The sequence below is a fragment of the Cinclus cinclus genome, chromosome Z (assembly GCF_963662255.1).
Source record: "Cinclus cinclus chromosome Z, bCinCin1.1, whole genome shotgun sequence".
Classification (NCBI taxonomy): Eukaryota; Metazoa; Chordata; class Aves; order Passeriformes; family Cinclidae; genus Cinclus; species Cinclus cinclus.
In genome coordinates, this window is record NC_085084.1 from 70,128,316 (window position 1) to 70,146,163 (window position 17,848).

The window sequence follows — 17,848 nt, forward strand, 5'->3', positions numbered from 1 at the left end:
GCACATAGATGTGTGCACATAAGCACACACACCATTTAGATTCCCATGTAATTGTTTCAAAATATGTAATTCAGAGGTTAAAAAGAATGCAGCAGTAACAAACATGAGAGAATGCAGCTTTCTGGCAGCTGCAAAATATAAATCCAGCTCATAATGAAATCCAAAATTGCTACATTTATAAAAAAGCTAAGGTACTAAAAGCTGCAGATTAACTAATTTCCCCATGTTTTTTTCTGTGCCTTCTGAAAACATTCCTGTGTGAAAACCGACTTTTCCAGGAAAGAAAGGAAAAGCTGAGACAAGCCAGAGTTAATAGATATCCCTGATTACCCCCACAATTCCACACAGATCACATCTCATCTTACAGCTCATGTTCATGTAGAAGATTTTCTACATCTGTCATTGTATCTGATCATTTGGATGAAAAAAATTACAGTCCTTTAGAGAGCCAGAATGAAAATAAGAATAATGATGAAAGGGAAAAAGAACTGTGCTGTGGTGACTCATACAGCTGCCATTCTCCTCCTCTGCTCCTTCAGCATGAATGGACAATTTTGTCTGTCAGTTTTTATATATTCGGTTAGTTCCAGTTACTAAATATCTCACATATCTTGAAAAATGAAATTACTTAAATAATGATCCCTTCCCCAATGGTTCTCTGATTACTTTTCACTTTATACTGTCTCTATGTTTGATCAATGTTTCAAAATAGGGCATATGCACTAGCATTTACAAAAGAAATCAGCAACCAGTTGAGGCAACAGACCTGCCCCTGTGCAAATGTATTACTGTGAAATTGGGCATGAGGTCACCATGCTTCTGAGAATCACTTATGATCTGCTGTCACAGAACACTTCTAGGGAAGAGATGTTTGATTCCCCAGATCTTTTAAAGCAGAGACTCAAAGTTGTCTTGCTTTATGACTTGCATGATGGGATACTGTCTTAAAACTGGCACAGTTCTACTCAGACACCATCCCTAAGCCCTCCTTTAAACAAACTGTTGACTCTTAGACTGTTTCCAACTCTGCATTTTTTTTTTGCACCTGATTTCCCCTGAGGTTATTGTTTTGAGTTGATGCAATGGAAAACAATCTGGGAGGTAAATTTAATAGAAACCTTGTAATACAGCCTTGCATATGCATTCCTTGGGAATAGGAAGTGGTGTGGATCTAGCAGATGTCTGGACATGAACTCCTCCTCAATTGGAGGTAGGAAAGTAAGTAGGTAAGTAAGTATGGATTAAAAAAGTTGCATGAAGAACAAGACAACACTTGCTGATGACAACTCCTCTTATGACATCAGTCTCTCAGACAGTGCCTCTAACTCTCAAGAGACTCATTACAGGGAGTAGGAACTATCCAAAAATCAGTCATCTAATTTTCAACCATTTTGCCTATATGACTAATACAAGGCAATCTGAGTTCAGGCTGGAAAGTTTTAGGAAGTACAATCACTTATTAATAAATAGAAGCCATCGGATTGATTTGGACTGACAAAGTAGGGTTGTGCACCTTAGGAAACTAGCTGAAATCACAAAAGACAAAACAGGATATGATTTCTAATTATGGGAACTGTATTTAGGTCTCTTCACTAGACAAAATGATTTGGAGGAAGATTCAGACAAAATGTGAACATCTACATTTTACTAGTCATCCTAAAATGGCTAGGCTGTTGGAGAAACAACCACTGTGCTGAAAGTCTATGCCACGACTCACACTGTCCTAAACTAATGACAAAAAGAGCTCAGATGGATCAAACTCTAGAACCGATTAATTCTTTCTGCAAACAGGAATGGGGGTTTCAGCCAGATCCAATATTGTGAGCTGGCTGCAATGCTATCACTAAAGTGAAATTTACCAGAATTTAGCTACCTAGGTCCAATGGGACAACAGACAAAACCCCTTATCTAATTGTTTTTTGAGCACTCTTAAGGTTGTAATTACTTCAGAACTCTACAGTAAAGCTCTGTAAATGTAGATGTACTCCAGAGATCTTGAGCAAGCTCTGCATATGCCTGCAACACTGATACTTACATAAAACACTGAGTAGAGCTAATCAGGGCCACTTCTCCTCTACTTAGTTAGCTCTACTTAAAAAAAGCTTATACCTAATTCTTTACTAATTCCAGGAAAGAAACCTTCCAGCCATTCAAGGAGTTTGAATTCAATTCAATATTCCCATTCAATAGGATCCCTCGGAAAACTGGTCTCAGTGACGAGGGAGCAGATCTTTAAGAATGCCTTCCCTAGAGTGCAAGAGCTCTCAATCCCTGTGTGTAGACAATCAGGAAAGGAAGACAAGGTGTCGGCATGGATGACTCCAGACCTGCTGGTAAGACTAAAAGGAAAGAAGGAAGTGCACAGGCAGTAGATGGAGGGATAGATATTCTAGGAAGAATATAGGGACATAGCCTGCTTATGTCAGGATGGGGTGAGGGTGGCCAAAGTGCAACTGGAGATGAACTTGACAAGAGATGCAAAGAATAATGAAGAGGATTCTGAAGGCATGTGAACCAGAAAAGGAAGGTCAGAGAAAGTGCACCCCTCTCTGAATATGACTGGCAAAATGGTAATGGCAGACAATGAGAAGGCTGAGGAGTTTGACAGCTCTTTGCCTGTTTCCACTGGCAGCCTCCCCTTCACACACCTCTCAAGTGGATGAAGCTCAAGACAGAAAGCAGGGAAGCAAAGTGCTTCCCACTGTCAGCGAAGATTAGATTTGAGAGCCCCTGAGGAATGTGAACACAGAGAGGTCTGTGGGACCTTTTAAGATACATCCCAGAATCCTGAGGGAACTGGCTGATAGAGTTGTCAAGCTACTCTCCATGCTAACTCAAAAGGCGCGACAGTCAGGTGAAGTAACAGGTGACTGGAAAAAGGGAAATATTCCACCTATTTTAAAAAAGGGTGGAAAGGAGGGTCCTGGAAAGTACCAACCTGTCAGCCTCACCTCTGTGCCTGGGAAGACCATGGAACAGCTCCTCCTGGAAGCTGTGCTAAGGCACGTAGAGCACAGGGGAGACATTCAGGATAGCCAGCACAGCTTAATTGGTTGCCTGAGCAACCCAGTGGCCTTCTGTGATGTAGTGACCACACCAGTGGACAAGGGAAGTGCTACAGATGTCAGTTATATCCTGTAAATACTTTAAAACAGTCCCCCCCCCAACATCCTTCTCTCTAAACTGAAAAAAAGATCAATTAGATGGATGGACAATTGTGTGGATGAGGAATTGGTTGGATGGTTGCCTCCAGATGGTAGAGGTTGATGTCTTATGTCCTGATGGCCACTGGTGATGAGTGGTGTCCTCAGGGGGCAATGCTGGGACCAGTGCTATTTGATGACATAGGAAATGAGTTCAAGTGCTCTCTCAGTAAATTTGCACATTACACAAGCTGAGTGGTGCAGCTGACATGCCTGAAAGCCAGGAAACCATCCAGAGGGATCTGTACAAGCTGGAGAAGTGGGCCCATGGGAATCTCATGAGGTTCAACAAAGCAAAGGGCAGGTGCTACACCTGGATCATGGTAATCACTGGTATCAGTACAGCTGGGGATGAACAGACCCAGAGCAGCTCTGACCAGAAGGACTTAGGGGTGCTGTGGGTGAGAGGCTGGACATGCCCCAGCCATGGCACTCACAGCCCAGAGAGCCAAACGTGTCCTGGGCTGCATCCAGAGCCCCGTGGGCAGCAGGGCAGGGAGGGGATTGTGCCCCTCTGCCCTCATGAGAGTCCACCTGAGCACTGTGTCCAGCTCTGGGGCCTCCAACATATGAAAGACCTACATCTGTTGAAGCAAGTCCAGAGCAGGGTCACAAAAACAATCAGAAGACTGGAATGTTCCCCGATGAAGACAGGCTGAAACAGCTGGGGTTGTTCAGACTGTAGTTACAAATACTATTGGGACACCTTATTGCAGCCTTTCAATACTAAAAGAAGGATGATAATATGGGGTAAATCTTTTTAGCAGAACCTGCTGCTACAGGACCAGGGCTAAAGGTTTTATACTAAAGGATGGAGATACAGACTAGATATAAAGAAGATCTTCACAGTGAGGGTGATGAAACACTAACACATTGTGGATGTCCCATCCTCGGAAACATTCAAGGTCAAGTCAGACAAGGCTCTGAACAACTTGATCTAGTTGAGGTTGTCCTGGCTCATAGCAGGGTGCCGGACTACAGGACATTCACAAGTCCCTTCCAACTCCAACTATTCCATGATTCTACAATTCTAAATGTACATATAATATAACATGTGCCTGAATTTAAGAAATTTAATTCTCACAGGACTTCAGGCTGAGGAAGAGGTGGGGCTTTGCCTGCATATCTCCTTCCATTTCTTAAGAGCCTAAACTGTTACCCAATATTTGGTATCTAGATGCTACAAATCTAGCCATCCAATGGTCTTCAGACATCAGATGAAAAGCTGCTGTTCTGATTCCAGAGTCATATTCTCAAGTGAAGAAGCTGATCTACACAGCTGCAACTTTCTTCCTTCGAGGATATGCTCATGGCTGTATTCAGGCACCTACCTGAATAGTTAGTTTCCAGTGACTATACTCACTAGTGCTAGTTAAAGTTAAATATGCTCTTCCAAAAAACCCCATGTTGCATACTATGTAGAAGCACAGTAAGCAGAAAATTGGACACAAGTGCACATTTCTTTAAGATGCACAGGCTTTTACAGTAAGATCTTAAAGGCACTTTAAACGTAAGATCTTTTAACTTCTGTTTTTAATGAAACATTAGGTTAGTGTATTGGAAGTGTAATTTAAAATACTTTAAGAAAACAATAATAGGGTTATAACTACATCAATAGCTGGATTCAGAGTCAGGAAGCAGACTTATATTAAATTCCTCATCCTTGAGATGTAGCAATATCAGTAAGGACTTTCCCACTGCTATGTAATGATCAAAACAACAGATGCTCAGTGGATCCCTGCATCCCAAGACCATGAACAGGAAGTAACTTATTAATTGCATGAGAGTAGTAATGGCTCATTAGGTGAAAATAAATGTGAATTATCTCCAAAATACAATAGCTGCCTTTATTAACAACCCAGGTGACCTAATTGAATACAACAGGGCACAAAACCACAGTTACTCTAATTACATGGAAGCAAAACAATGGAAACACCTCATTAGTACTGTTTGAATACACCACGCATAAACCAGTGCATTTACAGCTGTAACAGCAGACAAATAAATAGTATTTACCAAACAGTTCTCATATAGTGCATACAAGTCAAAACAGATACTGGAAGAGACTAAGTGGACTGAGTTAACTACAGAAAACATTAGATAATCCTACCTGTGCCCCAGTTGCAATTTCATCAGCAGCTTCATTCATCACTCCTAATGTTTGGAAAGCAAAAACACAGAGTTCTCGTTCACAGACAGTGGGCTATGCAAAAAGAGAAAGTTAATTTTATTTCTGTTCTAATTTGAGTTCTTGCTCTTAGCACATCATATCTACAACAAAACCCAAACACAATTAATGCTAACTTTTCATATTTTAACTGCAACATTAATTTTAAATATCAATTTTTGAGGAAGATACATTAAAGAAACATTTTAATAACCTGAAGAGCAAAAGTGAAGAACTCTAAAACTTTTAAGTACTCAGGCTAAATTTAAAAGAAATCCCAGCACAGTTACAAAATCAAAATTACAGGCATAGTACTCAAATGTTTTTAAGACTATCAATCTGAAAACTTCCTACATAATTAAACTTAATGGAGAACAAATCCTGAAGCTGATGGAAGCAGGTTTACTCTTCATAGCTTCTTAACCTGCTGCTCAAAACACACATAAAAATCTAGAAGACTCATTTCTTGAACAGGCTATTTTTAATTTTTGACAACAAATAATTGTTAATAAGAAAGAAACATTTATATAATGATATATATCATTATATATAACAAAAACAAATAATTGTTAATTAGAAATTGAATATAAGAAAATCCATTACATTTTTACAGCATAAACACTGTATTTTGAAGCCTACTTATTTTAAGAAATAAAGGTACTTCAAGTATTTTTTCAGATATTAAACAAATAATAAACCCCCTTGTTGAACCAGCTTTTCCTATTAAATAATTCATGATGTCATCACGATTAAAAAGCCATTATCTTAACTGCATATTGAGTGAGAACTTAACATTTTGCCTTCATAAAGCAGACAAAGCAGAAACAAAAAACACAGCTTTAGGTAATGAAAATAGGTATATTTCCATGGGCTTCCCAATTCTTTACAACCCTTATAGCAATTCCATCTTATTTACTGGAAGATAATTAGTAAACCAACTTTTTAAAGGCTCAAGTAATATTACAATGGATTGTTACAAGTATTCAGAAGGAACAAATAGTTTAAAGAAATACAAACTAAAACCTTCCTTAAAACTACCCAACAAACACAACCTTTTCTGACAATGTTGAAAGCAATCAAAAATACTTCCTGGATACTATTTATTTGAATTCATAGTATTAAATCCTAGCTCATTGAAACTTAAACTTATCTTTGTAACTAAAAGTTCTGAGTCTAGTGATCATAAGTACACTAGCATTTGTTGTAATATGCTTTGAAGTTCAAGCCACTGCTTCTACAAAGGGCTTGCAGAAGAAGAAATAATTAAATACACCAAACCTAAAATGTAGCTGAATTCTGTTTCAGGCAACAGCTTTGCAAGCAATAAGCATACTGCTGTACTTGCAGTCTCTTGCTTTGCAGCACTTAAAACATTCAACTGCTGGGTTTCAAAGATTCAAGACCTCAATAAACATGTGAAATCTTCTGGATTGATAGTCTCACTTCATTTGCTTTACAAGAGCTATCATCTTTCAAGTCTCATGGTGTTACTCATTTGATTTAGTTTATCTGCCATGTTACATTGCATTAGGCAGCAGATGAAGCCAAGCATGATCAAATTCATTGTGCCATGGCAAGCTGGACGAGAAGTATCTATTATTGTCATTATTCTTGGTTTTTCCACATTTAGACGATAGTTAAATCATTTGTTCAGTTGGGGTAACTATCATAATCAACAGTATACACAGACTTCCTTTATTTCAGAGCAAGGAGTAACTGTGGAATAGCACAGCTATCTAAGTTTGGCCATGTTTCTCATGAAGAAAACTTTAAAGAAAATAACTTATTTTAGATGTTTTGTTTACAGTCTCAGCAAAGTAAGCTATCCTGAGACTTAATGTTGGCCAAGGGAACACACAATCCGTCACCATTTCTCTTTTCCCTGCCCCTCTGTTATAATCCAAGAAGTGTCTGAGCATCTGGAAGTGAAGAAACAGTCGTTGTACTTATGCTTGATTTTTGAAAGGTTTTTTTGTTTGTTTGTTTTTGGGTTTTTTGTGCTGTTTTGTTTTGTTTTGTTTTGTTTTTGCCTCAGGCTGACCCTGGAGAACTCTAGATATAAGGACAGGCAGGACAGCAGAATTTCAGCCCTGAATGGAACAGATATTTCAGATACTTCTGTTAGGGTCTATACAATTCTTCTCATTTTGTGTATTTGATGAACCTTTCTGTCAACTACAATATATTCTGTCAACATAATACAATACAATACAATGGGGAAAATAATCCCAAACCTGCATCAGAAGGGACATTTCAAGAGTCTGTCTTCATATATCTAGCCTGGTTGCCTTTTAGCCCACACTACAGTAGTTTTAAAAGTACTTTTGAATCCTGTTTCTGGAATTTGTCTGAATTTAACAAAATAAGATGTTTTTAACTTTAATTTCCCACAGGTGTTAGCAATGTATTCCAAGAGATGTTGGTTTCAGTGTCCTCTACTCCAGTCACTAGTTAAGCTCAACCATTTAGATTGTTTAAATCCCTACAAAATGAAAATACTAGCTTGCAATTAGGAAGCAAATGTTTGAGGGGCTCTTGTCTGTCACACTCTGTGACTTACCTATTCACTGTTACATTTTCTTACTTATGTTTTGGCTGCAATTGTACATACTAGAACCAATGAAAATATATGAAAACTAAGTTAATATTAATAAATCAATTCCAAAAAGCAGAGTTTAAAGAAAACCACAAGCTTTACGGGGAAACTGGGATTCAAAGCTGGTTCTACTCCGCTAATGTTCTGCATATGATAGCGTGTTTCCCTTTGTGGTGTCCACTCTTCTCTTGTCAGAGGATGTGAGCCCTTGGGACAAGAACAGTATTTTTCTCACTTCAGATCATAAATATGAGAAATGTCCCTAGCCACACTAAACAAACAAGAACATCACTGCCAGACTTATAAAAGCTATGTTGTTCCAGTGTCATTTCTGGATGGTCTTACTTTGGTTCATTTATATGTAATATTCAACAAGCAAAACTTTCTAAGAATTTTTGTGTCTGTATATGAAATACAGACATGTTCTTACTGATGTGGAATTCACAGCCACAAATGTAGAGACTAATCTTAGTTAACCTTTTCTTGGATTACTAGCTTCCATTGTTTTCAAGGGGAAAATACACAACAGAATAGGGCTTAGACACGTAAACATTTATTTCTGAATATGAATTTCATCCTAGGTGCACACAGTTCCACAGATTACAACCACCACCTTGAGGATAGGAGCTGACTGTCTGGGGGACTTCCTTGCTCACTTCCTGAAGAAGGCAACTGTAATTCCTCTAAGCAACAGCAGCTACCAGGGACTCACAGAGACTTTATTTTTTCTCTTGAAAATAGAAAATTAACATAAAGCTATTAGTCTTCACAGAGCTATTAGCTGAGTGAAGATCACTGGTGCTGTAACACTATTAGGAGGATCATTATTCCAGTGGGGAAAAAACAGAAAAAAATGACATCAGCAGTCAACCTGAGATTGCAAATGCTTGGAGGCAGAAGGCAATGACAGAAACAGAGGGCATCTTCTGAATGTTTGAAGTTTTCAGACTTTTCCTTTGGCCACCCCCATTCTTTGCATGATTAGTAGCTCCCACCCAACTGCTGCTGTGATGAAAAAAAGCACAGAGTTCTCATGTGTCACAATGCAAATGTCATTTCTTTCTGCAGTGACTTAGCCTGGCAGACACACAAACCACCTACGCACTATAACAAATCCTCGTTCCTGGACTAATACACTACCTAAAATATTTTCTAGACATCCTTTCAATTTGAAAAAGCTGGAACTTTGATAGTCTGTATCAATTGAGCAACTTTCTAATGTGGGCTGCAGCTGTGCTGAGAGCAACGTGTCATGCTTTCGTGTGTTCTGAGGGATATCACACAGACACTAATGAGGCTGTAACATGACTGACACACCTAAAAACTATTGCTCTAACAGCAGATGCTTCGGGGAAGGCTCATTGCCTGACAAGTGTAATAAATGGTGAAGGTGAAACCATTAGTGACCATCCCACTTTTCTTAATGAAAGCAATAGACAAGGAGACAAAATGGAACTTCAAATTTCTGTTCTCTTTCCTACTTTCCACCATGCCAACTCTTGGTTTTACTGTAAGGTAAACTCTCTAAACAGTCTCTCAATATTCATGTGTTACACAGAACATGCTGCTCAAAGACATGGGAGATACCACAGTGATCACAGACAACCTGAAGAAAGATGAGAGTAGACTGTGGCTGAGCAAGGGCTTGTTCTGCTTGACTTTGTTTTGCCTCATTCAAATTTTATTTTCTGTGATTTTTGGGGACTTTTTCTGCATCTTACACACTTCTAAAAATGTATTTTTACTTCACAGATATAGAAAAAAATGGTGAGCAAACAAGCTTTATAGAATGCTAGATGGGCAAAGTCCTCTTGGTAACTTGTTGGCAACAGGAAAAGTTATGCTGCAGTCATTTTACTCTATCAGTAAAATATACATTATTTGAAATCTATTCTATTAGAATACAGGTTGTAGCTGGAAAGGCTTTTTTCATAAAAAGACATAAAACCAATCTATATTGTGGCATAAGGATTAGAAAGACCACAGACTTACAAAAATCCTGGAATACCATAAGCATCTTGGCTTAACTTCAGTCTGACTAAACACATTGTACCTACACCTTTCTCCACAGTTCAGTGATGTTTATGCTGTTCAAGTAACTTCCCAAGACAAAGCATCATACTCAATGCTTCTGTATTTTCAATGGCGTCTAAGACTTATATTCAAAGCACAGAGAAATCCAAGACCTCTTCAAGTCAACGTGAACCAACTGAGGTCAAGATTTCATCCATAGTAAACAAAATATAACTGAGAGCACTTTGGGATGCAAAACATTTTAAAAAACAGAAAGCTTGTTAATGGAAAAAAATAATCATAATTACAACACTGTGCTTATTTTTACAGCTAAATAATAGGAACACATACTTCAAATACTACTTTATGGTATTTTACTGTACATATTTTATAGGGAAACATTAAACAGCAGAAATGTATGCACCAGAGTACAAATTTCAAAGAAACTAGCTGTAATACTTAATTTTGTTGATTTTTTTACTAATTTCTTCTTGGTTCTGAGGAGTGCTCAGTCTGAGGTTTCAACACAAGATGGCACTCTAGAGAGACTTCTTTCCTAAAAAAAAATTATACACAGATGGTCTTTTAATTACCCTACTGAATATATTCTGAGATTATTTTGTCCTGTATAATTGTCTCACAGGTCTTTAAAACCCATTCAGTCATGCTGCTCTGTCAATGGCCTCGGTATTTGCAAATGAGGAATTTGGAAAGGCACAGAACAGCAAGATAGATATTAGCTTTACAAATTACACTATGTAAAAGATGAGTAAGATCAAAGAATTACAGAAAGATTGAGGTTGGCAGGGATCTCCACAGGTCATCTAGTCCAACATCCCCACTCAAGCACAGTCATCTGGAGCCAGCTGCCCTGAATAGGCAGCTTTTGAATTTTTTCTATGGATGTGAACTCCACAACTTCTTTGGGCAACTTATTCCCATACTCAGTCACCTTCAGAAAAGGTTAAAATGATAAAAAATTGTTTCATGTTGTTCCACTGAAACCTCCTGTACTACAGGTTGCATCTTCTGCCTCTTGTCATGTCAATGAACACCGCTGTAAAGGGCCAGGCCCCATCCTTTTAGCACCCTTCCTTCAAATATTTATAGACATCAGTAAGAGCCCACCTGTGCCTTCTTTTCTCCAGGCTCTCAGCCTTTCCTCCTGTGTGATGTGCTCTAGCCCCTTTAATTATCTCAGTGGCCCTTCACTGGACTTTCTCTGTTAGCACCATCCCTTTCTTGTGCTGAGGAGCACAGAATGGACACAGTGTGGCCTTACCAGGGCTGTGTGCAGGGGCAGGATCACATCTCCCCACACACTAAGACAATTCTACTATTTAATGTAGCCCAGAATACCATTAGCCTTCCATACCACCAGTGCACATTACTTTCTTGTGTCCAAGATGGTATCCTTTTCCTTTTCTGCCCAAGCCAAGCTGCTTTCCAGCTGGGTGGGCCCCAGCACACAGTGGTGCCTGGGTTTGTTTCCCCCCCAGCTGCAGGACTTTGCACTTCTTGCTGAACTGCAGGATGTTCCTGGCAGCCCACCACTCCAGCCTGCCGAGGTCCCTCTGAAAGGCACCCACTGCTCTGGAGTACCACACACTTCTCCCATGTTTCCATGACCAACAAACTCTCTGAGGATACAGTCATCATCCATGTGATTAATGAAGGTACTAAACAGGACCGGACCCATTACTGACCCGTGGGGAACACCACAGGCTGCTGACCTCAAAGTAGATTTTATGCAGCTGAACATCACGCTTTATGCCCAGACATCCAGCCAGTTTCCAGACTACCTCCCCATTTCCTTAATCAGCCTACGCACCAACAGCTCGTCTAAAATGATCTAATGGCAGACACTGTCAAACACCTTACTCACATCCAGGCAGACTATACTCACTGCTCTCCCCTCATCTACCAGAGCTGTCACTTCCTCAGAGAAGTTTGATCAAATCAGTCAACTATGAATTCCCACTGGTGAAACCATACTGACTCTTCATGAGGATTTTCTTTTCCTTAATGGGCCTGGAGACGGTTTTGAGGCTTGGCTGCTTCATCACCTTCCTACAGATAAAGGTGAGGGCAACCAGAGTGGAGCTCTTTGGATCCTCTCCTTTCTAAAGAAAGGACTGACATTTTCTTTACTCCAGTCTTCAAATATGATATCTCATTTTTATTACACTTCTTTTAATCAGATCCTTAAATATAATAACCACTTTTGTTAATGACTCGTGACCTCATTACATTAAATGTTTGTAATAAAAGTACATGCTGAATTCCTAAAACAACTTATTTCTCTACTGTTACAGCAGCCAAAGTGTTGCATTATTAAAATGCAACTTATTCCTTCCCTAGAATATTCTAGTAATAATAAAATACTTTCATACTGAATTAAAAAAAGTTAATAGTCTTCTAATATGGAACCAAATAATGCTTAGGTTTCTTTATTACATTCTTAAATCTGCTTTGGAAAATATGTTTTTTAGCTACATGAACCAAAACAGATGGTTGAAAAGGACCTTTAGAGGTCAGTCAGTACTTTTATTCTCTCATACAGGACTGGCTTTATCTAAACTTTATCCAAAATTTTAGGTAAAGCTAAAATAAGTTTTTCCAAAAGCTTTATAAAGCACTGTAACAGGTTGCTCAGAGAGGTTGCACAGTCTCCATCCTTGGAGATCTTTAAAAGACAGTGGATGAAACAAATTCCAGTTTTGGGAATTTTTCACTACAGACACAGGCCCCATGCAAGAATATGTCAGTCCTTCAGAATGGGTTTCGTGGAAGTCATTCAACTTTCCTAGAATAATTTCTAATATTTAATCTAATATTGTAGTTTGACAGAAATCAGGATAATCTATGAAACTATTTCAACAACACAGATGTGAAGAAATACCAACTGGTTGAATATGCTAGGAGAAAAAAAGAAAAACCATTTCACAATATGTTAGTGAAACAACCCAAATCTAGCCATTAATCACAAACAAATAATAGTCCATTCTCATTCATCTAAACAACTTCTCTGTTGAAAACAAATTCAAAGACAGGAACATGAGGCTAATAATTCAAAGGACCAGACCCTTACTTTTTTCAGTAGATTTACCATGTCTGCCTTCTGTGTGTCTCTGTCTTTTGTGTTTGACCTTCCACTTCCCCCTTTCCCAAAGCAGAGCAGAGAACTACTTCAGAAGATGGCAGAGCTCTTGAGAGCTGTGTAGCACAGGTTGCCTTGCAGGAGGATGCACTGTGATTCTTTATATGAGTTAAGGGAACTGTCTGAATGTACTGGCTGCAGTCCCAACACTTGCTAATGATTTCAAAGCTGTTTGTTAATCTTTCTGTGAAAAGTGAAATATGCAGGATTCCTATCATCATTAGAAATTACTGCATAGTAATAGTATTGGTCCATGTTATGTAAGAGCTTAAATAATAATTTTTAATCTTAAAACGCATGTATTCATCGCATTTTTCCTCTACTTTGTAAAACAACTGCAAACCATTCCACACAGTAATTTCAATTAATTTTCTGGTTTTGGTGATACTCTATGTAAGTGTATATCTCTAAACATCCAATTCAGCTTTCATAACTTCTGGTGCACTGCAAATAATCCTTAGATCTCACTGTGCTTTTGAAATAAATACAAAAGAAACATGCTATGATGAGAACATTCATTCACCCCCATCTTATCTGGGAAAGGTGTGAATGCTTATAGGAAAACATTGCCTATTTACTACAGTGTTGTTTTTTTTTTTAAAGCAGATGGAATGAAGTAGTGGACCATGGACCTTTATAAAGAAGCGTGTTACAACCTCATTATGTGTTACAGTACTTTTCCAGGACTCCTTCTTCAATTCAAGAAAACCTTTGTTCTTCACCTCCACAGTAATACAGGTGCAGTTCCTTGTGAGGGCATTAGGTTTGGGTGTGTTCTAAGGTCACCCCATCTACCTAATCTGTTTTGTTTTCTACACACACAAACTTGTGGAGTACACAGAGGAACTGAGTATTCAACTCTGGTCTTCTGTATTTCAGGGAATTTTGGAGCTCAGAAGAAAACTGGTTATTCTCGAAGACACTAACTTTGCTCTGCAAAGAAATTCCTAAGAGAAATATACTTATTTCTTACTTATTCATCTTCACTAAGCAAATAAAGCAGCCCCTTGATTTATCTTCAATAAAGGACTAAGGAGGCCTAAAAACACCCAAAGTTTTCAATGTACAACAGGATCCCTGAACCATCAGGGAACATCGGCATGATCAGATAATTATTGAGGGCTCTGGAGAATGACAGATGTCCACTGTAAAATCATCATGCCAAACATACACAATTGTGTCATGCAGCTGTTCTGCAATAGAATCTTCCATACAGTGATATATCCACCATTTGGATCTAGTGCCTAAATAAAACAATACAAATTGAGACATTCTGTTGTCATCAAGTGGTTGTTATCTTATGGGAAGAAAGATGCTAGCATTTTTAAAAAGTAACTTAAATTGAAATAGACATTAAAGCCCAATTACTCCCCCCAAAAAAATTGTCTAGGAAAATGAAACACAATACTGAGAAAAAAGCTTGCTAAGAGAGATTAATTTAAAGATAGTTTACACCTAAGATAAAATGATAGCCTGCAGAAAGGCAAAACTTTATCTCTCAGTTTCAGATGTTTTCTTCAGCTGTTGTGAGGATGAGACTTCTGAATTTTGCAAGCCAGTAATAACCAGCATACAAAACTATGTACGGTGTAAGAGTTTATAAATAGGTATAGCATTTCACAGTATTAAAAAATGGTGATTGTTGTGTGATGGCAACTGTTAAATTTTTTTAACTGCATTTAAGAAAAATAATAAGCTACACTATAGTTCGGGAAAGGCACCAGGATGACATAGGGAAGGATTAGAGAATCAAATCTCTCTGTGGCTTCTTTATAACTGTATATAACTCCATAAAAGATTGGAAAATCAAGCCTATATACACATTAAAGTAACTTTTTAAACAATAACTTTATTATGCTTTTATAAATCCATAAGTCTTCTTTGCTGTTGAAAAAGAAGTTCCAAATGTCGAAGGGAAAATCCCCATTAAAAGTACACAGATACTAATATGTGTACATCTGTGAAGGAACTAAACTTTAATGGGAGAAACTGGTGAATGACCTAGAGTTATGTAGTCTACATACTCTTGTGACACAACCTGCTACAGAGAGAGCCCATGCATGTAATGCCTTTGGAATGCATCTGTGGAAAATGAGATCTGGACACTCTTGCTAAACACAGCATGGCAAAGCACCCACCTTACGAAATCTGGTGAGGTTACTTTGGATACCAATCCAAAGAGAGAGCTCTTTACAAAGGCCAGGGATCCTCAATAAGGCTACACTGTACGTAGCCTTGCATTAAATGAAAGCTTGCTGCACTCTTGTAACAAAAGTACACAATTTCTGAGATCTGCTCCTGCAGCAGCACTAAAAAGAAAATGCTCTTTCTCTTCACATATATTACATATATACACATTACATATATATACATATCTACACATAATATATATTATTATATACATACATATATAATAAAATTATATATTTTTTTTTCTTTTATATGTATTTTATATATATATATATGCATAGATGTGTACGCGTGTTCAGATGACACATGTATATAAACCCCACAAACTGACTACTTTAAGCTTCCCCTAGCCAGAGCTCTCAGTAGAGTGCAGCACAAATTTTCTTAATACACTCTAGGGCAAGTTAATGCTCAATTCAAACTGAGATCCCTTCTCACCCTCTATGGAACTGCAAACCCATTAATGGCTCTATATTGCTTATTGAGTCATTCAAGCATACACAGGGCATGGTAGACTTTTTCCTGGTGTCTAATTTTTCCTGGGTTATGAAATGACATTCTTTCATTTTTGCCAAGCTTGTCATGTTATACTACTTCAAAGGCACTGATGAATATATTTTCAGGGGAAAATCTGGTTGCAGCTTCTTCTGTTGTGAAATGATGACAAATGCTTAAACAGATAGCTATAAAATGACCTTTGTTTAAATTGAAGATACAAAAGAGTAATTCTGAGAGATTTTAATCTTTATGGTAGGAAAGAACAAATTAAGATTTTTCTTCATAATTTTCCAATCTGTTTTTTTTTTTTTAATAGAATAAATCCTACTTTTGCTTTGACTTATGGATAATACATAAGCTCTAAAAACTTTAACAATTACATTTTTCAAACTCTAGAAATTCTTCAACTATTAGTGATTTTGTCTTATCTCTTTCTGTCATAGATAATATACACAGCAGTGTGTATTATTCAAAGACAAACAGTAAGGAAGTGATGCCTTTTTCACATGCTTCTAATCAGTTTTGGCTACTGATAAATCTGTTAGAAAACCTTGCTTTTAAAAAATATATATGAGCTTGGAGAGGTGAAAATAACACTGACTGGATATCAAAACTACAGGGGTTTAACCATGACTTAAAACAGTGTTAACTGGGTATTTATATGCTTTTTCAAATCCTACCAGCAGCCCCTTTGCACACCCTGCATGCAGTCAGAGTGCCTCACCCTGCTGCCAGTCAATGTCACAGGGAATGACACTACTTTAGATTGCTGCTACCAGGTAGAGCAATAATCCTCCTGAGTTCAGTTACATGGAGTCATCATAGACAAGATCTGCTTCAGCTTATGTGCTGGCCACACTGCGGAGAAATTGTCTGACATCCTACCTTTCACTCACTGGAGTTACTCTTCCACAGCTTTAACCATGAAACGTGTTTACTTATGTTTCATTGCTGGATGAAGGGCAGGTGAAACAAGAGGATTCTAAACTGCAAGACCAATCCTAAAGCTAAGAATTGTATTCTGTTAATACACTCTCTCACAAAGTGCACTGATCCAGCAGCGCCAGGCAGTGTCTCTCTCATGACCAATCTTAATTCTTTTCCACTGCACGCATTCACCAACACCATGAAGGAGGGAGGCTATGACCATCAGCAGGCAAAATTCTGCTCCTGGTCATACAGGAGGGAAAGGAAGAGCTGCCTAACTGGACAGACTTTGGACATACTGAGCCACAACAGTGCCCCTAGACTGGGTCACTGACACAGATCACTGCCAGATCAGGCACCTCACAAAACATCTCCTTCTATTGCCCTTTTTATCACATTTGAGGATGGCTCATTCCAGAAGCCTGTGAGCAAAACAAGGTCAGAAGTATTTCACAGAGTGCTAGCATTAACACCAGTGTATATAAAAACCATGGTTGTGGCTTGATAAAAGCTCAGAGATGAGGTGCCCAAAGCTTTCAGAAGAATGTCAGAGGACTGGCAAAGCATCTCTAATGCACTTCTCTGTTATCTGGTTGTGACTACTGTGGCACAACAGCATTCAGTGAAATAAATGCCCCTCTGCATTTTTTGCGGTATGATACTGTGCTGGTTTTACCCTGGGGGCAGGGCACACTAGGAAGGTTTTCTCCATGAGAACTTCCTCTGTGACTTGCTAGGACCGATTGGAGGTTGGTTTAGTTGCTGACAGCCTGAGAAACCAATTGGAAAAAAATTATCTCCGTGAATCACATTTGAAGCAAGTGAACCCCAGGAAAGCTCTCTTGCATTGTCGACTTTTCAAAGGTAACACCGACCTGGCCCGGGCCCGCTTCCAATGCGGCCCAGGCGGGAGCGGCTCCAGAGGCTGCTGGGCCCCGTCTTTAACCAGGGGTCCCGGTGGCCAAGGGGAGCAGAGCCCATTGCTGGGATCCTGGCCCTTTTCCCGGTGTGTCCGTGGCTCGGGGGGCCCTGCCCTGCCCTGCCCCGGCTCGGAGCAGCCCTGGGGTGGCCGAGCCCGCCCGGCCGCCCTCACG

At 38.9% G+C, this 17,848-nt stretch overlaps 1 protein-coding gene across 2 annotated transcripts in view; it reads right to left on the reverse strand.

The window, feature by feature from the left end:
- Nucleotides 1-17,848, reverse strand: part of PARP8 (poly(ADP-ribose) polymerase family member 8) — a 114,325-nt gene that overhangs the window by 14,530 nt on the left and 81,947 nt on the right. For both annotated transcript variants that reach the window (XM_062512720.1, XM_062512719.1), the window contains exon 15: nt 5,314-5,406. In XM_062512720.1, the coding sequence (XP_062368704.1) occupies nt 5,314-5,406 (93 nt within the window). The remainder of the gene's footprint in view (nt 1-5,313; nt 5,407-17,848) is intronic.